This window comes from Trachemys scripta, chromosome 1, assembly GCF_013100865.1.
Source record: "Trachemys scripta elegans isolate TJP31775 chromosome 1, CAS_Tse_1.0, whole genome shotgun sequence".
Taxonomy (NCBI): Eukaryota; Metazoa; Chordata; order Testudines; family Emydidae; genus Trachemys; species Trachemys scripta.
This window is the reverse complement of record NC_048298.1, coordinates 67,292,985-67,319,128: the sequence shown is the minus strand read 5'-3', so window position 1 is coordinate 67,319,128 and position 26,144 is coordinate 67,292,985. Positions and strand designations below refer to the sequence as shown.

General features: G+C 43.9%; 1 protein-coding gene across 1 annotated transcript; it reads right to left on the bottom strand.

Annotated features, from left to right (window-relative positions):
• Positions 1-7,652: 7,652 nt before the first annotated feature.
• LOC117877999 (glioma pathogenesis-related protein 1-like) lies at positions 7,653-21,198 on the bottom strand. The gene is made up of 6 exons (XM_034771771.1): positions 20,765-21,198; positions 14,596-14,841; positions 12,476-12,585; positions 10,424-10,506; positions 8,853-8,879; positions 7,653-8,764 (listed from the first exon to the last, which is right to left on the bottom strand). The coding sequence occupies exons 1-6, from the start codon at positions 20,942-20,944 to the stop codon at positions 8,613-8,615; spliced, it is 798 nt and encodes a 265-aa protein (XP_034627662.1). The 5' UTR covers positions 20,945-21,198; the 3' UTR covers positions 7,653-8,612.
• Between the last annotated feature and the right edge of the window lie 4,946 nt (positions 21,199-26,144).

Below are 26,144 nucleotides of genomic sequence, written 5' to 3'. Positions count from 1 at the left end.
AGAAGTGAACATCGTTTAGTGATCATTTAGTCTGGTCACCTACATACCACAAGTAATAGACCTCATAAAGTACATTTCCCCCATGTCTGTGAAAGAGTAGATGGGATTTGGACCCATGATTACTTGCATACAAAGCAAGATCCATTCTACTGGACCAATGCTGCTCAACCTCTTCAACTTGGTGACCCCTTATTTGAAATTGAACATTTTCACAACTCCCTTGCATTTACTTTAAAAGTAAGTATAAAAAAATCAGTCATAATGATAAGCCTAAGTTAGTTAGTTGCATGTGTGTTGAGATGTCAGAATACCTGAGGTTGAAGGGCAAGGATGTGGTAAGTATGGGAGTGAGATTTTCTTTGGTTTAGATTGTAATAAAACTTTAAATACCTTGCAACTGTGTGACTGACATTCTGGAGTGCAATCAAGACCAGTGAGGGGTTTTCACCACTTGCCAGGCAACCTGGGGTGCCTCAATGCTTTGCTTCTGTAGCTCCCACCGTGGGTCCCTCACAAGCAGCCAAACAGCATGGAGGTTGCACTTGGAGTGTCTGTATATAGCTGCAGCCTGACAGCACACTCTGGCTTCCACCAGCTTTGGTGACCACTTGCAGGATGACCCCAACACATTCCCAGACCTGAGTTTTCCCCCATAATGTGTATTCTGCACCGTCCAGCCCTTTCCTGGACAGTTGAGATATGTTAGGTCTATTGCCCCTGTAAGGAAACAATAGCCAATGATTTGCTACTTTAAATGGAATTACCCAAACAATTCAATTGGAATGCCACACTGCCTTAGTTTTGATTAAAGAATAAAACAAGTTTAAGTATAAAGAGAGAGAGAGTTTAAATGAGTACAGGTACAAAGCATTACAGTCAGAAATGGTTACAAGAGAGAAAAAGATGAAATGCTTTCTAGTGCTAAAACTTAACAAACTAGACTTGGTTCAAGAGAAAATTCTTACAACACATTCCTAGTAACAGGACTGACCAAATTTCAGGTTGGGCTCTCTCCCAAAGTCAAATGGCTGTTGCTTTTGTCATCTTAGGAGAAAGAGAGGTAGGGAGAAATACCTTGGGATGTTTTTGTCCCTCACTTTTATATTCCAGTCACTCTTTGAAATGCATTTTCCTGAGGGTTACCCCTAGATAAAGTTAATTCCTGCTGTGAGATTGGAGTCATTTGAGCATTGGCCTGCTAAACCCATGGCTGTGAGTTCAATCCTTCAGGGGGCCATTTAGGGATCTGGGGCAAAAATCTGTCTGGGGATTGGTCCTGCTTTGAGCAGGGGGTTGGACTAGATGACCTCCGGAGATTCCTTCCAACCCTGATATTCTATGAAACCCAGTTTCTATGAGTCATGGAGCCTTGTGATAAAAGAGATTCCATGCTGCTGTTTGCTAAAATGTAGATCGATTGGTTTTTGCCCTTCTTTGCCAAGAAATGGCCCCTTGACAGGTGACTGCCCATCAACTTTGATGACATCTGGCTAGAGGCCTCAGCTTGTCCTTTGTCTTTGAGAAACAGGTTTATCCATTCCCCAGATGTGACTGGTAGCAACATTTCAGTCATAATTTCATTTTATGTTGATAACGTTACATATAATGTTGCTACACATTTCACCATGATATTATTAACCAGTAAGTTATTAGTTTTCAAATGATACCACACAAGGCCTACATTGTATAAAGATTAATACTGTGTAGTGTGTGACAACATGGTGCATTCAGTTACAATGACACCTGTCACCCCCAGAGATTGTGACCAATTGGTTGAAACACATTGCATGATCCTATCTAGTTACTGCATAATCTGTCCACTAATATAAAGAAATTTTAATCACCTAAAAGGTTAATCTAATTTTTAAAAAATCATCTAGACAGACTCCCTAATTAAAAGTATGGTTACTTTAAGCTGAATATGAAAATTACCTAAAAACTAAGTCCTATCTATAGTGAATCCTTAGGATCTTTAGGACCAGGCACACTTACCCACCATGAAAATCAAATTGAAAAGGGAGGCTTAATGACAGTCAATGTAGGTTTAATGGGCACCACTAATACGGACAAGTTATTTAATAATGGTAAGAACCACATGTGCGTTGCATACTGCTTTATTTTGTTGTATCCTTGTTAACGTTTGATTGGCTTATATCAAATTGATTGCGTTAAAAAACATGTCTTGTTTTTCTCTTAAAATATTTATTTAAGTGTGTTCATCAAGTCTTGGATGGCCTACTCTATGGAGTGTGAGAGTGTATAAGGTCCATCCAAACTTTGGCACAGTGACGTTGACTCTCCTAGAGTAAAGACAGTACGTGAATACCCAAAGCTGAATAGTACCACTTTGCACAGTTGCAAAGGAATACGTAGTATTACTCCTGGGGCAATTCTGTGCCACAGTGAATAAACCAGAGGGTGTGTGGCGCTAGAACAAAGCAGCTGCACCTGGCAAGCCCCAGCTACGATAGGGAAGAGAAAGAGCCTGCTTTCTTCACAGCGCCTGTTGGGCCAGATCAGGAGGCAGGGGTTAGGGGAAACAGACATTGTGGGGCTGCTGGGCGGTCAGACAGGGGCTCATAAGGACCAGTGTGGGAGGACAGACTGGGACAGGGGCTCAATGGGAGTGGAGGTGCAGGGCCAAAAGGGCGGGAGAACTGTGCAAGGTCATGTGTAGAGTGGGAGGCAGTGCAGAGTTACAGGGGGAAGGGAGATGGCTGAGTAGGGGCACAGAGACACATTGGGTCAGGGTGCAGGGGTACATGGAGATGAGGGGAGGGGCTGGCTGAGGAGGTGCAGGGACACATGCAGATGGAGAGAGTGGGTATCTGTGGGGGGAGGGCAGGGACACATGGGGACAGGGGCAGCTGTGCCTGACTGATGGGATAGGCGAGGGGTCAGCCAGAGTCTGCGTGGGGAAAGCTCCCTAACAATTCCTCCCTCCCCTCCAAAAAACCCTGTTCCTCATATTTTCCCACCCATACCCAACAACCTTTCAAGTTTACACCCAGGCTCCTTCCTAGCAATTACTTTCCTCTCCCTCAGCTTCTCCATTACCCCTGGCTTCCCCAAGCCTTTGCACTGCTTCAGAGGGGTGCAGGAAATACATTTCTGTATTGTAGTTTAAATTAATTATTATTCAGAATTCTGTATTAATATGCCTAGTAAGGAATCTATTTGTCAAAAAACATTTCCTGCATCTTTTTTGTTATTGTTATAGACATACTTGCTGACAGGTATTTTGAAATAAATTACCAAAATAATTGAAACTGGCATGATTATATTGTGTTATTTTGACAAATAAAATATGCAGAATTTTAAAATATTGTGTGCAGGATTTTTAATTTTTTTGGTGCAGAATTCCCCCAGGAGTAACATAGGTTGCAAGGCTGTGGAGAATCAGGCTAGCTAAATGCAGGATTGGACCAGCTGGAATGAATTATTAAGTAATGTGTTCTGAGCAATTAGAGTCAGCAATTAACAGACAGCTCTTTCCTTTGGGGAAAGGACATTGCTAATTTATAAAGGTTTCTTCAAATGTTGCTAGTCTAAAACTATTACTTTTTGATTAACTTCACTTAGAAATCAGCGCTTTTTTATACTCATAGACTTTAAGGTCAGAAGGGAACATTATGATCATCTAGTCTGACCTCGTGCACAATGCAGGCCACAGAATCTCACCCACCCACTCCTGTAACAAACCCTTAACCTATGCCTGAGTTACTGAAGTCCTCAAATCATGGTTTAAAGACCTCAAGGTGCAGAGAATCCTCCAGCAAGTGACCCGTGTCCCACACTGTAGAGGAAGGTGAAAAACCTCTACAGCCTCTGCCAATTTGCCCTGGAGGAAAATTCCTTCCCAACCCCAAATATGGTGATCAGTTAAACCCTGAGCATGTGGGCAAGACTCAAGAGCCAGCACCCAGGAAAGAATTATTTGTAGTAACTCAGATCCCACCCCATTTAACATCCCATCACAGACTATTGGGCATAGTTGTTTAAGATCCTGAAAAGGGGTAAGCATGTCCATTTGTTTTCAGTGGCTTCTGTAAATGTTTGTCAGTTAGACCTCAAAATACTCTGGTATTGATATTCTAGTATCTGATTGTCTTGCCTGACTGGAGTTATAAAATAGCACTGTGTAATGCTTGAACTGTTGTATGTTTTTGTCTCTCAGCTACACCTGCAATTTGTGCTCTCAGAGATTAGAGTCTGAGGTAACATTTCTGTTTGATTTTTCTCTAATGAGTCATGTGGCTGCAACTGTTCAGTGACTTGAAACTTTTATTCCCACGAGTCTTACAATGTACTTATTTAGATGTTGGTAATAAGATGCTTTTAATTTAATCTTTCTTTCCTAATCCTGTCACTAACCTTACAGATTTCACATATATGTAGGGAAGCCACTTTCTCAACCATTCGGGCTTGTCTCCATTTATAGTCGGAAATATTTGAAGCTATTGGGATAGTTCTCTTCTCAATCTTAGTTTACTGTATGACAGATGCAACACTGAAACTAGTCAATCAAATACAAAAAAAAACCCCTTCTATCTTGTAATAATAGAAATGAGAGTAAAAAGAATAAATTGCCAAAAACATATTCAAGGGACCCTGTCAACATGAAATCTAGTAAACTAAAATATGAGTTCAAAAAGTAGCCTGGAGTACAGCACCTGTCCCTTGGTATCCCTACTTGCTTCTGTAGTTTTACAACTGTACTTTTCCAGTTATTAAACATACTTTCTTTTTTCCTTGTAAGTGTTTGAAAGACCCATTAGACAATAGTAGAAACTAACTAAAGCCCTAATACTCCAAATACTTATGTATATGAACAACTTTATATGTGAGAGTAGCCCCATTAATTTCAAATTGTAACTCAGGTGGGTCATTTGTGCACTGAATTTGATGGGACTACTCCCTGGCCTGAAGTAAAGTTATTCACATATATGTCTACGGAATTGGTCTTTATTTACCTATACAGGGGAACAATGAAACTAACTAGGCATAAAATGCTGACAGATACAACTATTCAGATTTTTTTTTTGTAATGAATGCAACAACAGTAGGATTGGGGGGGAGAAGGAGAAACTTTGACGGAGTTGTGCAGGGTTTTTTTTTGTTAAGCTGATGGTGTTCCTTTTTCAGCCAAGGATCATGTCACCTGTGCTGAAATTTGGCTTTAGATATGACTGCATTTTATTCAGAATGTTGCTATCCCCAGAGAAACTTTGATAAGTGAGATTTTAAAAAAATAGTATATAGTGCATATATGAGAGAGAGTGAGAGAGCCAAGAAATGCAAAATTAAGGTTCAAGTAAAAAGAAAAAATAAAGAAAAAGCCATATCGATCTTCGGGTTTTATATTGCCACCCATCACTACAGTATGTGAGCACCTGCCAAATAAAATCGCTAGCAATAACTAAGTCCCCAGTGAACTTCATGGAATCTCTGTCGCTTCTGTTTCAGAGTAAGAACTCTGCTTGGGGAAGAGTTTATGTATTTTTAAATTCATTATGTTTCTTTTATGGTTGGCTTGTTCAGGGGGTTTGGGATAGAAAGGTGATACACTGGAAAATCAAGAAATGCCTAATTATGTTTCTGTAAACAATTTAAACTGATGCATACGCCCACCCAGTGTTCATTCCTGACTTATAACTGGTTGCATATAATCATTCTTAGCTAATTTTGTCTCTCATTTCAAGAGAGGATGTGAGTATATAGCTCTAATGGTGTGCTATGTAAGGAATTGAAAAGGGAAGGTATAGTGATTTTTTTTTTTTTTTTTTTTTCCCCAGCAACAATCTACACTGGTTTGGGCTGTCTGGTTCCTAACTGATTGGATTATAATGTTTATGGACTAGAAATACAGAGCAGCTGAAGCAGAAAAGGGGTTGTGTTTAAGGCTGATGGCCTGTATGTGATTTGCATTTATTGTATAGAAAGTGAGGATTTGTAGTTCATAATGAAAATGTGGATGAGTTATGATGACTTACTGGGATGACTGGAAATGGAGTTTGGGTTTTTTGTGGCCATTGAATGGGTGTCATCAGGTCAGTTTGTTTATTGATCCTTAACTTTTTTAAATTTCTTGACTTTCAATCATTTTGATAAATTCTGTGTTTGGGGTCTTGCATCTAAAGTTTGATTTACAACCATCTTAATTAAGCTTTTTGCATGGGAATTTCCATAGGGATGTTTGAGTGTATGTTGAAATGTCATGTGAATGTTCTAAACTTTTTAAACTCTTCCTGGGAGAATAAGGAAGTGTAGTAAAATAGAGCACAAAGTAAGCTATGTCAGGAAGGAGAAATCTTGCTGCGTTTAACTTCACTTCCCACAAAGCAGGAGCAGACCCCATGTGCTCCTCTTTTATAGTAGTAGGAGCTGGGCTGCATATAATTAAATCTGCTCATAAAGGACAGCTCTGCATGTGACTTCACTCAAGCAAACACCTGCACCAGGCTCCTTAGTGGGTTATGCTGTCCATCCATGTAAAGTCACTTGTAGGATCAGAGCCAAGGCCTGAATCTGATTAATTGGGTTCTGGAGTCTAAGTCCAAAGATGTGTTGACTGACGCTAAAAAGCCCTGCTGAGATCTCAGTCAGTTCTCAGATGTTCATACAATCACAGAGAGAACATGAAGGCCCGGCTTGACAAAGCCCTGGCTGGGATGATTTAGCTGGGAATTGGTCCTGCTTTGAGCAGGGGGTTGGACTAGATGACCTCTTGAGGTCCCTTCCAACTCTGATATTCTATGATTCTATGAAGTCTGTGTGTGTGTCCGTGTCTGTCCCCCTCCTCCAGTCAGTGTCCTCCAGCTCCTGGCCTGACCAGCAATCACTGTTCCTCTGTCAGTCCTTCTGTGAGTACTTCCCCAACTTCTCAGCCCTCCAGTCTTTAAAGGGCTGTATCAACACCTGAGTCTCTTTGTTTCGCTCCTGGGGATTTTCCTCTCCTCCAGAGATGAGAAGAGAGCTGGTGATCCTAGGCTTCAGTCATTCAATTCTGTTCAGGATCTGCCTAATCATTTGTTGATAGCCCATCAGAATCTCATTCAAAGACAGACAGGCACCATTCCCTTTGTGTTTAGCACAAGGAGTATGCAGTTTAAAAATACAGTTTAAAATGGTAAGGGCTTACAGAGTGTGAATAACACCAAACAGTTTGTAGATTGCACATAGATTCCCCAAATCATTGCACAGTCCTGCTCTCTTTGACAGAGCCCCAGGATTTGTCACAGGTAGGGTGACCAGATAGCAACTGTAAAAAAACGGAGCAGGGGGTGGAGGGTAACAGGCGCCTATATAAGAAAAAGTCCCAAAAAATGGGACTGTCCCTTTTAAAAATGGGACATCTGGTCACCCTAGAGGGGATGCTGAAAATCCTTCTTACTCACCCAAATGTTCTGGAAGAGGTGAGACGGGCAAGTGAGGGCCTTGTCTTTTATTTTGGGGGCCTCAGAGGAGTGAGGCCCAGGCCTGCAAACACTTAATGCATATAAGTAACATCATTCTCACAAGTAATCAGTTAAACTAATGGGATTGTTCACATAGGCAAAGCTACTCACATGCCTAAGTGTTTGCAGGATTGGGCCCCTTGTAGGTAAACATTGTTTAGGCTCTGTAACTATTGAATTATGATGCACGTTGCATAAAGTGAAATCGGTAACTTTTAATGAACGTTTGAAGTATTTTCTTCTATTTGACTTGCTTTTAGACTTCATTAAACTCTAAAATGCACGAGCCTATTGTTCTTTATATTCTGGTATAATAGGGTAGTACCCACACCATGCTAGGTGCTTTCCACCCAGTCCCTGTCTCAAAGAGCTCACAATCTAATCAAAAGATCTAAGTGAAGAAAATCTAATCAGTAGCTTTACAGTTACAAATGTTTACACTTCGCATGCTCTGGGAGGGAATGTGCATTTCAATAAATGCGCAGGTATATCCGGTGCTCAGCGCGCAGTACTAACAAACACTAGTCGCCTGTTGCTAACTGGTGCCTGTCAGGAAATGCACATATGACTGAGAAGCAGGAGGATGAGGATGGGCACCAGAGGGCCTGTGGCTGGACTGAGGGTGCCTGCTAGCTAAGGAATTTGTGACTCTTCTCATCATCCCCTCAAACATTTAAATAAAAACTAAACACCTACCGTGTCAAATGCAAAAGGTTACAGGCCAAATCTTGCTTCATTTACTCACATGAGTAGTCCAATTGACTTCTATTGGACTACTCCTTTGGGTAAGGACAGCAGCAATTAGCTACATGTTAATATGTCATCAAGCTTATGCAGTTAGGTCCTCAAATATCAGAGCACATAAAAGAGAAGGGTGAATGCATGCCCTTAACTCTGGCCCTTAACCAAGCAAATTACAGTGAGCCTTCACCTATATTCAGATAATTACCTTGGATTAAGGGTTGTGGGTGGCTTTTTTTGCACGTGATTTGAAAATAGATAAATGCACTCATCATTAATAGACTAGGCCTCATTCTACAGATCATTGTGTTAGATTTCCCTGCACTAATAAATCTGCACGTGGAATAGGGGAAATCTGCATGTGGAATAGGAGTAGAATAGCCTGAAGTATTCCTGCAATCTTTCAAATGCATATTAGTCACTTATAGATAATTGGGGATAATGCTTCTGTAGAAACCAGACAGCTCCAAAAGTCAATACAATTAATGATGGCCTTAAAACTAGAATAGTGATACAGTATTGGTCACACATGGCTTTATCCCAGTCTGGATACCACCCAGAGTTACCTATAAATAAAACAAGAGGAATTATTTTCAAGCAGAACTGTACTTAAGGTAACAAATTCAAGAAACAATATCTGATTGTGATACATACTTATGACTTTCTCACGCTCTGGATTTTCTGGCAAGAGAAGAGAAAGGAACATAAGCTTATTTACCCGTTAGAAACCATTTTAATGAAAAATAATTGAGAACTTGAGTACATAATGAGAAGCTCCAGGACCTTTGCTTTTCTCACCTGGGTGTAATACAAATATGTCTATTTCACTTTAATAAAACATTGAAAAATGCCCAAAAGAGGAAACTTGAGAATAATGTATTTCCACAATGATACTTCCGGGCCTGGCTGAGACAGAACTTGCTCATAACCACCTGCTTCTTTTAGCCCCTAGTAGCTGAAATGGAGGAAGTAGGTTTTGATAACTGCAACTAATGCTACTACTGTTTACTTAGGCTTGGAGCCACAAAGGGACCTAGGAGCTGCAATGCTGAATGTCGCAACACTTAACTTTTAGGCATTTAAAAATCACAGAACAAACACTGATCCACAGAGTCTCAGTTAGGCCCCTATGCAATAAATGGGGAGAGAGTAGTGCCTATTAATGCATTCCACAAAAGCCAATACACTAGATGGGGAGCAGCCTAAGATAGCCAATAGGAGATGCTGATGAGAGGGGTGTGTCCTTAGCCCCACTCCCTCTGAGATAGCCCCATCTCCCTGCAGCCTGGACTTAGGCCCTATCTTTACTTAATGATCCATGAATGGGAATCCACTGCCTGGAGTCAGGCAGTTTAGGCACCTCTTGCAGGAATGAGTTAGGTGCCCGCCTTGCTCCACCCAAAACAGCCAGAGGAGGAAGTGATGCTGGTGCTGCCACCCACCTTATAACTTTTAGCCCGGTGGTTATGGTGTTCTTCTGGGATGTAGGAGAGTTAGGTTCAATTCCCCACTCTCCCTCTCTGAGCGGAGGGGAAGGATTTGAACAGGGGTCTCCCCCTTCCCCGGGAGCAGGTTCTAACCCCTGCGCTTTGGGATATTATGTTGTTGGGGCTCCCTCAGTCTCTTCTATTGAGGCCGTTCCACTGTGGATGAATAACAAAAGAGAGATTGGAGCAAGGGGACTGGACCCTGGGTCTTCCACCTCCCCAGGTGGATTGTAATGTTGTGTTCTCTGTCTCTGGCCCAATGACTATTAAGTATTTATCCACAGTGGTACGGTCACTGGGCTGAACATTTTCTGAAAACTTTTCCAGCTGGGCTGCTTCATGTTCCGTTTGAAAAACCAGCATATTGCCTCTCTGCCTCACCATCTCAAGCACATGCTGGGGAGCGAATCATACGCTTACAGAAGGTTGGGCCTAGCTGTGATCCCAGGCTGGCTAGCCACTCCCTTGTGGTTTTATTGCACTGGTGGGGGTATTAGCCTGGCTCCATCCTACTGCTCACTAATGTCTCTTGCTACCTGGGGTGGAAAAGGGGTTCTTCATATTCTCTTTTCCTCCTCCATGTGGATCCCCACCATACTTGGCTTTTGGATGTAGGATCTCAAACGTACTTGAGAGCAAGCCACCATTGTCTTATGACAATGGTCCATTGATATTGTGTCTTATATATGGGTCTTTCCATATGATATCATTCAGTTAGGGACTTTCCTTTTTACTTACCACATAGCTTAGCCACACACTTCTCACCGTTGCATTTGCTGCATGCTGCTCCTGCGTTATAAGGCTGTGTTGGATAATTCCCACTGCAAAGAGGAACAACTTTGTTCTGATATTGACCTCCTTGGGAAGAATTTGAATATCTTGTGTTCATATTTTGTTGCAATTATTTTATCATGCGGAAATTCTACAGCAGAGTCCCTTGCACACAGAACATGCAGTGAAATGGAGGAGAGCAGGAATGACTGGACCCAGGGCCGGCTCCAGGCACCAGCGTAGCAAGCTGGTGCTTGGGGCAGCACATGGAAGGGGGCGGCACGTCCGGCTCTTCGGTGGCAATTCAGCGGCGGGTCCCTCAGTCCCTCTCGGTGGGAAGGACCTGCTGCCGAATTGCCACTGAAGAATGAAGCGGCGGCGGTAGAGTCGCGGCGGAAGTGCTGCATATCGCGATCGCGGCTTTTTTTTTTTTTTTGGCTGCTTGGGGCGACAAAAACCCTGGAGCCGGCCCTGACTGGACCCCATGTTTAGGAACTCAGACAAAACTTCATTAAAACTATCTTCTTTCCTGAGTTTAACACTGCCAGATTTCAACTTCCAGATGCTGAGAACTTTGGAAGTCTGGTATTTAGCTATGCCACTGAAAGAGTTACTGTTCTCTTTTGTGCACATGGCACCTTTTAATATAGAGGAATCCCTGCCAGGCTGGCTGGGAATCTGTAAGGGAGCGATTTTATTTCAGTTTATATCAGACTGTTATAGGAATCAGTTGTGTCTCCCTCTCTCTCTCTTTTCGCACCCTCCTTCCTTTCTAGAGAGTTTCTGGGTGAAATTCTAGCCCAACTGAACTCAATAGGGCCAGGATTTCATTTGTTTTATCTCAAGTAAACCCTCTTGAGGACAAAGCACTCCAATGAAGGATTAAGTGGAATTTAAGTGGTCCATAGCTTTTGTGCTCTCCCCCTGCATAGGGTTGAATGTCACTAAATCAAATGGCACGCTCGTGGAACTAATGCCCAAATGAAGTATCGTTTGATTCCTTTAACTCACATGCTAAAGGATAGAATTTGGGTATACAAGAAACACAGCATATAGAGTTTCAATCCACTATTCAGCAGCGGTAAAGGACACCAATAGGATGCTGGCTCACACAGTATCAAGAGATGTATTAGAAGTCCAAGGATACTGCATTACACTTTATACAGCACTGTTTTGAGATATTTTACGAGTACAGTCTTGTATTATAGTCAATCTTGGTTACCCTAGGGTATGTCTGCACTGCAATTGGGGGTGAGGGAGGGATAAGTGCATCATGTAAACTAACTAGCCTGAGAGTGGAGTACAGTGAAGTCACATCAGCATGGGCTTCAATGTGGGGCTGTACAAGCCTGCCCAAGACCCTGGGTAATTACTTGGCCTGCGAGCCTGGAACCCTAAGTACTTGGGTGGCATGCGTAGGCTAGACTCCTTGCTACTGCGTCTTTACTGCTGTTAGTACTTGCTCTAGTTCGATTAAAGCTAGCTCAGGTATGTCCATCCAAACTACCACCACACCTCCAACTGCAGTGTAGACATACCCTATGTGTAGAATGACATAGTTAAGTTGAAGAACTACTCCCCTCCCCCAAAGGGCCACTGAATAGATAAAAGGAGTGGAGAGGTTTACACAGATAAAGGCTCTGTGTTTTAGGGCTAAATCCCCTGAATTTAAATTTCAAAATTTGGGTTGAGCCCCCCAAAAGTCTTAAATTTCTATGCATGCTCAGAAGTAGCATCATCTGTATGGTTTGCCAGTGACACACCAGTCAGTAGATCAGTTGCTCAAATATTCAATGCAGTCCATCTTCCAGCATCTCCCCTATTTTACCTTTTTCTTTGGCCCCATTATTGATTCCAGTGGGTAGCCCTCTCCCCGATCAAAGAGAATTGGGCATGGCTTTCTCTGGAGGATCCCATTGCTGCTTCAAGCATTATCCATATGAGTTTACCAGAAAGTAACATGAGTCACTCCTCCCCCACACCACAGCCTTGTAAAATAATTGTAATGAGAGGACTTACGTTGGCCCATAGTTGCAAATAAAATGTGCTGCATTAGATCCCCCAAACCCTGTTACAGTAGGGCAAAAGTGAACAGCGCAGCCAACTTTGTAACTTGTTGCCCAAACAATCTGAAAAGAAGATATAAGCTACAATTAAATACCTGATTTAACATTCATGGGACTACAGAGAGACTGCTACTGTACTTGTGACACACAGAATTGATGAACTAAGAAAAATGTATCTGAAGGGACTCTTTACTTGTCCCGTGCGTTGGCCTGGCTTGACATGAGTAATTGGACATGGGTGAGGCCTCATTTCTTGGGAGACAGGACTAGGAAGGTAAATGGATCAGCAGGCTGGAAACAGAATGTCTGTACTAGCTAAGAAAAGGTGGAACATCCAGGGAACCATTTACAATGGATAAATCAGGCACATAAAGATGAGGTACAAGTTAAGCCATGTCTACACTAGAGACCTGACCCTGGCACAGCTGTACCGATGCAGCTGCACCGCTGTAAGATTTCCCATGTAGCCACTCTATGCCGACAGGAGAAAGCTCTCCCATCAACATAATTAAATCACCGCCAATGAGTGGTAGTAGCTATGCTGGAGGGAGAGCATCTCCTGCTGACATAGTGCTGTCCACACTGGTGCTTCTGTTGGTGTAACTTATGTCGTTCAGGGCTGTGTGTTTTTCACACACCTGAGCAACATAAGTTATACCAACAAGTGCTAATGTAGACAGAGCCTAAGTCATGTGTGGAAAGAGAATGTGGTACAGGGATTGGCTTCTACAAAGTAACCAAGCCAGTCCCAAAATATGTAATGCAATGTATAGTCAACACAATGTAAAGCCGGAGAAGACATTAAATTCTTGAAAACACTGGCAAACGGGAATTCTTTCCACTGATGCATTTTCATATGTTGATCTTGTGTGACTAGGAAAATAACTTTGCCAGGGTAGTTGACGTCTTCTAGCAAACGTGAGGGTTAGGTGTTTTTAATCTGTCTCATTTACTTAATTGTAGTCCACTGACCAGCACTACTTTTCTATCTGGAAAAGTGTTAACAGTTCAAAGACATGACGTGCAATAAAGGCCCAATTCAGCTCATCTCTCACTAAGCTCAATTTTCCCATATGCTGAAGTCAGTTGGGTTATGTACATTTATCTAAGAGCACAGTTTGGCTCAAAGTACTTAAAGTTACCCTTTATCCAATGAGAATGAAAGGCTCTCAGCTGGATTCCTGCCTCTCAACATTCCAGGAATGTGACTTTCTGCTCGATAACCATTCCTCCACCCTATTTTAAACTTTTTTATAACTAGCTTTAGTGAATTTATTGCTCACAAAAAATGCTGGTATGATATTCCCAGAAACTGAAATCCTCTTTTTGTCTATAGGCAAAGCTCAACAGCTCAGCCTTCATGTCCGCATGATCCTTAGTCTCTTTTCGGTGAGACTGCCAACAAGAGACATGAACCTTATCTGCTATGAACTGGACTGATGCCATAAATTCATTTAACATATATTCCACTGTACAGCCAGAAGGCAGTTTTTAATGGGACTCTTTATAAAAGCGAGAGCTGTATATTTGTGAGAATACTTAGATAGTTGATATAAAGCAAACCTCCTACTTGCACATAAAAATGATGCATATTTTTCATAAATATAAAACCAATAAAGTTGTGCATTGCAAATAGCTTCTGGATTACACAGCTGATAACAGTAATAATTATTTTTTAGTCATTACCAATCTGAGCCTGATTTTTTGAATTGCTGACCTAAAACTGAAAGATCCTGTAGCCAATTTCCAGTCTTGCCCCATTCTGATTTTGACCAAACTCTTAAATAACCTGTACTGCTATTACTAGCCTGAGGGTCTGTATCTGATTCCTCGCTAGAAGGGAATCTTTTTCAGGGAAACAAAAATAAGATTAAATTTAAAAGGTTAAAAAAAAAAAATCCTCTTTATTTCAAGGGCCCTTTCTAAAACAGTGAAATAAAAAGAGCATTGCACAATGTGATTACAAGACTTAGAAAATAGTTTGTTGAATTGGAATAGGAATCTCCCATTTTAAATTACAATGGACAAAAATAATTCTGAAGTTCAGATGGAGAAATGTAGCAAATGACTTACCTGAGTGTAATGGCCACACACCTTGGTGCAAGTGTTAGTGTCATAGGCATAGTGTTTGAACTCATCGTACCAATTAGTGAGGGCTGCAGTCACAGAAAACATGCGAAGAGAGCCAGTCCAGATGTTTTCTCCAACAGAAGTAAAGGTAGGGTGGGCCTTCCCACGTATCTTGAGATAGATATTATGTTTAAACTGACATTTCTTTGCCCATGCTCTGGCTGTCTTTGCCAAATCTGGGTCCCAGCTCTGCCAAATGTAAAGATAGACACAAACCATTTTCAGTTACATTGGCATAACAGTAATGCAAAGGAATTTCCTAGAGAGGCCATTCACGGATGTGAAAATTTCATATGTTCTGCATATCTATTCATTCCTGGCCTCCTTGGAGATTTCCAAGAAAGGGCTCTGGGAATTTTATGGAACTAGCTGATAAACAGTCCTGTGTACTCATTTTTGATAAGTTTAACCACTCATTCAGACAGGCACATCAAATTTCTGTTTTTGCTGGACTCCTGGATTTATAAGACAAACACTAAACTTGTTTGGAAAACAAATATAGGCATTTAAGCTCTCTTTAGTAAAAAATGGGGATTCATTACTGTGTTAAAGAACTAATTTTCAAGAGCACCATAGGCATTTCAGAGCAAATCTGTCCAGTTTTATGGACAGTGAGCAAAGTTCTGAGAGTGCAAATGTTGGCTCCAAATCCATATTTGCATAAACAAATATGAATTTGCCTATGCAAATCAGACAGTCAAATGGCTGTCTATGCAATTTGTGTACTCAAATGCCTATTTGCACAAGTGTTGGTTTGGTTTTGCTTTTTCTTCTTTGTACACACAAAGCCTCCTGGGACAAATGTAGAGTTGTTGTGTCTTTCTGAAAACTCAACCCTGGGATCTTACAGTTGTATCTTTAAAAAGACCTCTTTTTATAGTGAAAATTCAGTGACCCAATCAATTCCATGCTTGCATGAGGTATTTTGGTTTTTAGAAAATTTTTAACTTGTGGAATTTCTCTGTTGCATCTTCTGTAAATAAACTTTCTTCTTTTCAAATTAATTATCAATACTGACTACTCTGTCAAGGACTAAATGATTACTAGAAATGTAAAACTAACCCAATGAGACTGTACATTTTATGAAATGTAGCTTATGACATTTATCTAAGTACAGTACTTGAAATATGCTGAAAACTGTATTATGTTACAGTAGTATTAAACTGAGGTCATTTCTAAATATATTTTTAGAGAGATGTTTTATAACCCACTGCAAACATATATTTCTTCCCTTTCTTTTTGTAGCTAAGACTGTAAAAGTGAATTGTGCATAAATCAACAAAAGCTAAGATAGTTTTATCTACCATTTAGTCACTAACTCAAGTTGAGGTGATTTCCTTTCAGAACAGTGAGTTATAATGTCAGCTTTTATGGTTTAAATTGTTGACTTTGCTTGGGTTTGTCTCACAAAATTGATATAAAAACAACTTGCCTGACAAAATATTAGTTAAGTTTGTTTTTTCGTATTTCGGTTTATCAAGCTTTTGTCAGTAATTTAGACAAACTGTTACTTGATATTTCCTTAATTTTTAAAGAGAACAAATACAATAGATCTGCTTGAACGAATATTTACAAGAGACTGCTTTCCAATTCCAGCCTTAATATTATTGCAAGTTAAGAGTAATGCTCCTGTTTACATCTGTGCAACCCCTATGAATTATAAGAAAGAGACTCAGTCAATGGTTGCGAGTAGTGAATTTGGTTCAGAGAGTTTGGGGGAGCAGTTCTGTAGTTTTTGTTCTTCTTTACAATTCAATTTTTCTCCTCTACCCCCCCAAAAATCTGTTTTTTTCCTCTTTATGTGACTACTTCTAGCTAGAGTTGGTTGACCCCTGCAAAAACAGTGTTTGTAAACACTCAGATTTGTTTGACCATATTTATAACTCTTATTTGCTTTCTGTGTGAATGCATCTTTGTTCACATAAACAAAGATTGATTCATGTGAAAAGCCAATAGGAGTGTGTGAGGAATGGCTGGTCTTTGTACAAATACCACATGGAAAACATATTCATTATTTTTCATTAACTCCTCATCACACATCAAATTAGGGAGCAGAAACAATGCCATATGACTTGGGTGACCAATGGCCCACGACTGTAACAAACAAGCAAAGAATATCCCTACATTGCATCTGGGAGCACGGTTCCCAGTGTGGGTAGAAAGATGCGCTGGCTCTGCTCCTGCTAACATGCTAAAAATAGGAGTGTAGCAGGGCAACATGGGCAGTGGCTCAGGCTAGCCACCAGATTCTGTACCTTGAGGTTGTGGGCAGGTTTGCACTCAGGCAGCTAGCCCAAGCTGCCACCCATGCTAGCCCAGTTACACTCCTATTTTTAGCGAACCAGCTCGAGCAGAGCTAGCTCTTGTCTGTTTACCTGTGCTGGGAAGCACGGTACCTGCAAAAGTGTCAACGTACCCAAAGTGAACAGTTTGTTGTTGTACTTAAAGTACTGCACAGGATCTTTTCAGGGGGAATAAGGCAGAACGCCACATTTATTAGTAATACATGTATTCATTAACACTGTATTATATGCATATAATATATTACACTTACACTCACACACACACACAAACCCATTCCGTCTTGTTGTTACCAATTAGTTGCTCCCCTTAACTTCACTGGCCAGGTGAGTTAGATGGGGGAGGGGGTGGAGCCGGGCTTCTGCCGATCCGGATCGATGCTCCCATGTTGACAAGACGAGACCCGGGGTCCTGTGCAAGACACCTCACTTTTATAGCAGCTTCCCTCTTATGCAAATCTAGACCAGATTCAAACTCTGTGTCTGTGTCCATTGGTCCTTTGTGCTGCTTTCTTTTGAGTGTTGTCCCAATGCTGCAAAGAGGGTGTTTCCAAAAGAAGGTGCTTGCTTCTAACCCCCGAGGCCGTGGGTATGTCTGCTTCTCTTTAATGAGCCCACTTGACACGTTTTATTGTCCTTGGGTCTGGCTTCCAGCCCCGCTCCAACAGTTGAGGCTGTCTGGAGGTGCTGCCTTTCATGCCTTGCTCATTCGCACCTCATTCATTCAACAGGGCAATTGATTAAGAGTGGGGGGGGGAGAGCTCTTGTTCTACTGCTAGCAAACAGAAATTTTTCTTCTATCTTATTCTATCCTTAGGGGCTATAATATTATACCAAGGGCAATGCAAAGTTTCTAAATGAGGCTTTGATACAAAGTCCCATGAAAACAGAGGTCACATGTGGGTAGACCCACCACAAGCTTATATGAAGAGGCACAATGTAAAGTCATATGAAAATTATCAGAGATTGATCTACATTGTGAACAGCTGAAAACTGCTGAATACTTGCAGGAAAGTGACAGATCCAAATCCCATTGCAGTCACTGGGAGTCTGTCCACTGATTTGAATGGCCTTTGGATCAGGCCCAAAGAGTGCTTTCCCACAAACTGAGCAAGGGAAAAGGGTTACATTTGTCAGTTAACTTGTTTGCAATGAAGAATCTGACAGTCTCTCTTCCTTGGTAATGCCACTGTAACCTCCCAGTAAGATGTGTATAGTTATTTTGAAATTGACATTTTCTTTAGATTCTGAAGACACCACAAACACCGCCAGCAGCCTCTTCTTGTATTTTTGTTGCTTGCATGCAGAGAAAGAGGAAATGCTTCTCACATACATATTTCCATTTTAAAAAGGTTGTTCTCAAAAAGGTGGAACGTCTTGAGTTCATTCTCTTATGTCTTTAGATCGAAACCTGAGCCTCATCTGAGGACTGGTCTATACTACAGAGTTAGATCGACATAAGGCAGCTTATATTGACCTAGCTCTGTAAGTGTTCCAAATAATATGTAGCTCCCACCAATGTAAGTTGCCCTCTACACTGACTTAATAACTCCACCTCTTAGGGAGATGTAGCACGTAAGTTGCTGTAGTTAGGTCGTCGCAGTGTCAGTGTAGACATGGTTTGCTTACATTGACCGTTGCTGTCTTTCAGAAACTGTCCCACAATGCCCCATGCTAGCAGTTAAATCCGTGCAGGCGTTCCTGGTGAGGACGCACACCACCGACACAAGGAGTGTAGTGTGGACATGTAACATTGATTCAATTACTATGGTGGCTATATATCAGTGTAACTTAGGTCAACTTAATTTTGTAGTGTAGATTTGCCCTGAGGTAAACCAGGGCTCCAAGTGAAATACTGTAATCCTCTTGTCGTAGTCATACTTAACTTTTAATTGTTGAAGAGCTAAGCAGTATGTGGTTTTACACTACATTGCATTTTGTAATAGATTTTTGGCACTTCCCCTATTGCTTCCTCCACATTAGATACCTCATTGGAGGGGGGTTTGATTTATTTATTGATTAATATACAACCCTAGTGCCCTTTGAATAAGACATACAGGACTCAGGATGGTGATAAGCACCAGTAAAAGAACCTCGACGGGGATAGCCAGAGAGAACCCAGATAGAACCTAGTGAGAGAGCCAGCTTCGTCTGGAAACTTTGAACCAGCATGTACTGTAACTAACAAACACTATTCTCATAACTGTAAAAAGAAAAACCACTTTCCAACTTCCAATTTGTGGTGTTTATCCAGAAAAAAAGAATTGCCTCTCCAGTTGTTGTCTCAGCAAAGTTACTCATGGCTTCTGTGTGCATAGGTTCTGCTGCTTAGTGGCCACCTCTTTCCTGGTAGTGGATTCACAGTCGCTGGTCACTCCAATTGCCATATACGCAAATGAGTTTATTAGAATGTTGGCAGGGATCTTGCTGAGCAGGGACACAGTACATTTTATGTGGTGGCAGATATTTCCCTGGAATATATTTGGCCACAGCTCCAATATTAGGGCTACCATATGTCCGGATTTCCCCGGACATGTCCGGCTTTTCGGTCTATAAATAGCCGTCCGGGGGGGATTTTTAAAAATCTAAAAATGTCCGGGATTTCCCCCCGGTCGGCTATTTATAGACAGAAAAGCGGTGGCCAAGCACCGCTGGGCAGCCAAAGCCCCTTTCCGACTCCCCCCTCCCCCCCCATCCCCTGCAGCCTTACCACGCTGTCCGGCCCTGCAGCTGTCTTCCCCCTCCTCCCCTCCCCTGAACACTCCGTCCAGCAGTGCCGGCTTGGGCCCAGTCCGGCTCGGGCCCCAGCAGCGCCGGCCCCGGTTCCGGCCGAGCGCACCCGCCCGGCCCCGGCTGAGCACCTCCGGCCCGGTCCCAAGCCCCGCAACCCTGGGCGGAGCTCCGGCCGGAGCTCAGCCCGATTCCTGGGCTCTTTAAAGCCGGCCCTGGTCCGGGGACAGGGAGGGAGGGTTGGATGGGTCAGGAGTTCTGGGGGGGGGGCTGTCAGGGGGGCAGGGGTGTGGAGAGGGGTTGGGACAGTTAGGGACAGGGAGCAGGGGGGTTAGATGGGTCTGGGGGGGCTGTCAGGGGGGCAGGGATGTGGAGAGGGGTTGGGACAGTCAGGGACAGGGAGCGGGGGGGTTACATAGGTCGGGGGTTCTGGGGGGGCTGTCGGGGGGCAGGGGTGTGGAGAGGGGTTGAGGCAGGCAGGGAGCAGAAGGGGTTGGATGGGTCGGGAGTTCTGGGGGTCCTGTCAGGGGGCAGGGAGCAGTTGTGAATAACCCTCTTTTGGATGAAGTCCTGAGACAGCATTGCAGGTAACCAAACAGCTATAAACTCTACAAAGTGACTTGATGACAGTGACCTCTTCCAGGGTAGATTTACAGCACGCAACACTGAAGAGAGAGGGGGGGGGGAACCAACTAACGGGCATATTTAGTGCTTCACATAAATCACACAGGGGCTGCTGAGCTGTGACAGTTTAAAACAGGGAGGATTTTCATCGCATAAACCTCAAGCGTAAAAGTGAGGTTTGAAAAATCCATCTGAACCCTGGGAGAGGGACTGAGCAGGTATGTGTCCAGCTGTGATAACTGGAGTCTTACTGAAGTGGTTCGAGGCTTTGGGGTTGTGTTTTTTGTTTGTTTGTTTGTTTTTAAACTATGATTCAAGGAGGGGTGGCATAGCTGAAAAACTTTCGTAGCCAGTTACAAAAGTAAATCCTCATGAGAACAGTTAACACCATTGCAACATTCACCGTCTGTGTGCAAGTGAGGAGTAAAATTGTGTAAAATTGTTGAAGGTCCCCTTACCATGTGAAGCATGTTGCTGGCTGCTGGATTCACCCGGGACCGAAAATGGTTATGAGCCGTCACACACTCCTCAATAAACTGTTTGTCTCTTGTATCAGGTAAAGTACTTGACTCATAAGAGTAGCAGCAAACTGAGAGAGCCAGTACTACCAGCACAGGAAGGGACAGCGTGATTTTCATGGTTCTCGAGTCTCTCTGATCTTCCAACTTTGAAAGCAGAATATTTTGGCTATATACGGTGCTCTTAGCTCCCCAGACGGTGTTTTGGCTGGAAAGCTGAGTTTTATCTTCAAATTACAGCTGCTTAATAGGGTGTTCCTAACAGGAAACGAATCAGCTTCAGCAGCCCCAAAAAAAGAATGAGGAAATTGTGGTAAATAAATTTTGCACTAAAGCTGTGAGTTTCTGTTTTAGTGAGCGTTTGTATTGGCAGGGCAAAGAATAGGCCAGGGAGGGGCGGGGGAGAGGAGCATGCGATGTCGCTCCTGGCGGGGGTGGAGGGGGAGGAACAAGCAGCGTTGATCCAGCTGGTGGTGTGGGGAGCGGGGAGGGGACGTCCCCTGCCCCACTGCCACCCCGTCCTCAGTTTCAGACAGAAACGTCTAGAGTTTAGAATGGCCCAAATTAGTGAACTCTACAGCAATGCACTTCTTACATAAATGTTAGTTGCATAGCAACTGGAGTTCTTCAAGATTGTTGTCTGCATATATTTCATTTCTTGTTTCAGACTGAAAATAAGGTATAACTTTAACAGATCTGCTCTAGGTATTATTATGGGGAAGTCCTATGGTCTGTGTTATACAGGAGGTCTGACTAGATGATCACAGTCAGGGCCGTCCTCAGACATACGCATCGAAAATTTGGGGTACCCCTGGGTCTTAGTGTCCACCCTTCCTGCTCTTCCTATCTGTGTTCTGATCCCTCCTGCAGGCTCCAACCACAGCTGGCTGCTGCAGCCCGGTGAGTCTTCCTCTGGAGGGGATCTAGTTCTTAAAAGTGAAAAAGCCTGCCAGACCTATTAGCACAACACTGAAACTGTTAAAGAGCCATTCAAGTGGTAATGAAGCATTTAACAGGCATTTGCCAACCCCCAGGTATATACTGTCAGTTTCTGAATTTACTGACAAAAACAGTTGTGCATTGCTGTAATATTTACTCAGAATATGTTAGTCTACAGGACCTTAGTTTAAAATTTGCTTTAAAAATATTTCATTAGTGTGTTGCTGAACATTATAGAAACACAGCTCTAAAAAATCCTTGCATAGATTTTTAGATGCACAATCTGAGTATTCATCTTTAGCCTTAAATGCTTGGAGCTTCAGACCTATAGTTTTTTAAATAAATCCTTCAAAAGACCACCCTTATCTAAAACACACATGCGAGCCCGGGCTGCTGTCGGGCATAGGGCCCCATAAATCCTAAGGATGGCCTTGATCACAATGGTCCTTTCTGGCTTTGGAGTCTATAAATCTATGCACGGTGTGTGCCAGAGATCAGAACCTTACAGGCAGCAGTGTTCCTTGGGCCACACCTGTTCCCTTCATGCCTTTGAGCAAAGGAGGCATAAAAGGGGATGAAACAACCAACCGACCAACCCTCAGTTCCTTCACTAGTACCAAGTCAGTATGTTAGGGCATGGTTACACTTACAGATGTAGAGCGCTGTAAATTAAACCAGCCCTTGGAGAGCACAGTAGGGAAAGCACTGCAGTGTGGTCACACTGTCAACTGCAAGCGCACTGGCGTGGCCACATTTGCAGCACTTGCAGCAGCATTGGGAGCGGTGCATTATAGGCAGCTATCCCACAGAGCACCTCTTCCCATTCTAGTATCAGAGGGGTGGCTGTGTAAGTCTGAATCTGTAAAAAGCAACAGAGGCTGTGGCACCTTAGAGACTAACAGATGTATTGGGAGCATAAGCTTTCGTGGGTCAGAACCTCACTTCTTCAGATGCCCATTCTAGCACTGTGGCTTGTGGGAAGCGGGCGGGGCATTCTGGGTTCTGTCCCAATGCCCTGTGATGCATCGCTTCGCATCCCAGCAATCCCTGTGCTTCCATCCACATTTGGCGCCATCTTTCAACATTTTTTGTACTGCGTGCTCTGCCTTCCCTTTCGGTCTGCAGGAATGGAGCCCAAAGTGCTGAGGAATATGCTGATGGGTCTCGCCAGCAAGTCACGTTTAGCAGTCGAGTTACTCCTTAAGCTACAAACTGACAGTGAGAAGTCCGACAATGATATTGACTCGCATAACACATATGATACAAGATTGCTTGTGGCATTCACGGACATGCTCGCCACCGTGGAATGCTGCTTTTGGTCTCGGGAAACAAGCACCGAGTGGTGGGATCACATCGTCATGAAAGTCTGGGATGACGAGCAGTGGCTGCAGAACTTTCGGATGAGAAAAGCCACTTTCATGGTATGGTGTGATGAGATTGCCCCAGCCCTGCAGTGCAAGGACACGAGATTGAGAGCTGCTCTGATGGTGGAGAAGCGGGTGGCTATTGCAAACTGGAAGCTGGCAACTCCAGACAGCTACTGATCGGTTGCTAACCAGTTTGGAGTGGGAAAGTCGACCATTGGAATCGTGTTGATGCAAGTTTGCAGGGCCATTAATTGCATCCTGCTCAGAAGAACTGTGACTCTGGGTAACGTGCATGATATTGTGGCTGGCTTTGCACAAATGGGTTTCCCTAACCGCAGAGGGGCAATAGATGGGACGCATATTCCAATTCTGGCACCAGTCCATCTAGCCTCCGAGTACATTAATCGGAAGGGGTATTTCTTTATGGTTCTCCAAGCACTTGTGGATCACTGTGGGCATTTCATTGGCATTAAGGCTGGCCCAGAAAGGTGCATGACACATGCATCTTTTGGAACACTGGCCTGTTCAGGAAGCTGCAAGCTGGGACTTTCTTCCCAGACCAGAAGCTCATGTTAGGGGAAGTCGAAATGCCCATTGTGATCCTTGGAGACCCCGCTTACCCTTTAATGCCATGGCTCATGAAACCCTACACAGGGAGCCTTGACAGCAGCAAGGAGTGGTTCAACAACAGGCTGAGTCGGTACAGAATGACTGTGGAGTGTGCTTTTGGCCGTTTAAAGGGCCGCTGGTGCTGTCTGTATGGGAAGCTGGACCTGGCTGATGACAACATCCCCACGGTTTTATCCGCGTGCTGTACCCTCCATAACATTTGTGAAGGGAAGGATGAAAGATTCACTCAGGCAAGGAACTCGGAGGCTCTACAACTGGAGGCTGAATTTGAACAGCCAGAGAGCAGGGCTATTAGAGGGGGTCCAGCGCGGGGCTGCAAGGATTAGGGATGCCTTGAGGGAGAAATTTGAGGCTGAAAGCCACCAGTAATGCCCTGCACAGGAATGAAGAGAGGTGGTTCTAATGTTATTAGGAATCTGTTTGCTACACTGACTTGCCGTGCCTGTTGCTTTCCTGGGCTAAGGTATCTTTTACTTAATGCAATAATAAAGAATGTTTTCAAAGCCAAAAAATGCATTTATTGAAAAGAAACACAACTTCTTGGGAAACAGAAAGGGAAAGGGGGTCGGGTGGTGTGACGAACTGGGCCTGTTCTTACTGTGGTCTGTGAATGCTGACAGGGGAGTGTGGCTAGGATAGTCTGCATTGGGGGATGGGTTTGGGAGTCTGTCCGAAGGCGAATACCTGAGCATGTAACATGAGAACCCAGGAAGGGGTTGGAGGCCAGGTGACACCTTGGCCCGGGAAACTGAACAAAGGCAGTGGGAGGGGTCGCTGAAGGCAGAGTGCTGGAAGCGGGCTGGAGAGATGGCTGGGAGGCAGAGATGGCTCTGACCCCCCAAAGGGGGGTGGGCTGGGTTGCCCTGGGACCCCAAGCTGGACCTAACTGAGGGGGGCCCTGTTGTCTGTGCCTGCAAGACCTGTCTTGGACTATATTCCTGTCATCCAAATAAACCTTCTGCTTTACTGGCTGGCTGAGAGTCATGGTGAATCGCAGGAAGCCGGGGGTGCAGGGCCCTGACTCCCCCACACTCCGCGACAGGTGGGGAATGGTTCAATCACAGATTTGTGTATGTCCTGTTATCATACTCAGCCTTCCTGTCTGGAGTGCTGTGCGATGAGTGCTGCACTTCAGACTGGCTAAAATTCATGGTGATGGGGGTTGAGTGCAGTGGGTAAGGGTTGTAGTTTGCAGGGCTGGGTGGTGAAGCTACAGGTTTTGGAGGCAGCTGGTGGCAATAAGAACCCGGATGTGGGGGAAAGTGGGTTGGAGGTGACATGGGGGCACAAGGGAAAGAGTTTTGGGACAAGAGCTGCGGAGGGAGGGGGGGGATGGGCGCGGTAGTGCTCAGCCTGCATTGCTTCAAGCACCTGTATCGAGTCTGCTTGGAGCTCCATAATGCTTAGCAGCTGCTCTGTGCTTTGGTGCCGGTGATCCGCATTCTGCTGGCGGACCCTCCTTTCACTCTCCCACCACTTATGCGCTTTTTGATTTTCATTAAGGACGGCTGCATTACTTCATGCAGCATGTCCTCTTTGCTTCTACGTGGCCTCTTCCTAATTCTTTGGAGTCTTTCGGCCGGTGATAACATGGATGGCTGAGATCTCAAGGTTGCATCTGTAAAGGCAAAATGCAACACTTAACAGAGGCAGCATTGTTCACACCAGACAGAGCAATGATTCCCCCGTACTTAAAGACAAGTACAGTCTACACAATAGCAGAATTTGCCCCTCCCAAAGCCAGCGCACATTACACACGGGAGCCCAAAATGGTGAGTACGCACAGGGTCAAGGGGTACTGATTGTTTCATGGTCATACTGTTCTGTGGGTTTCTGTGCCTTGGGGAGAGCTAATAGCTGCATGGTGCCCCTATACTGAACACTGTCCCCACATTTTCCACAGGAGTTCGTCCTGGAAGATATCTCGCTGCTGAGGGTGACCTGGGAAGCAAGGGAGGGTCTTCTACTACAGTGCAGCTTCCGCCCTGGCCCATATGCAGCTTGCCTGTGTGCAGCAATGGTCCGCCTCATGGCACAGTGGGGCAGACATGTTAGCCTGACTGGGACTAGGAGCACAGTAGTTCTCCCAAGGAACCTGCTCAAGTGCATTGCCCAGTTTCTTTATGAGACCTTTGAAGAGATCACTGAGGCCGATTACCACGATATGAGAGAGCACATCAACACCCTATTCCACATCTAGGCATGCATGCAGCCCTAACCCTCCTTGCCCCAAGAGCCTGCACTGAACAACTTCCTTCCCAAAATAAAAGCTATTTACCAGGCACCTCCTCTGGTGTTTGTCCTTTCCCAATCACCGGCCGCTGCGACTGGCTACCTTCCTCCTGGCTTGAGAACAGTTCCTGGCTGGATGCATCTAGGAATGC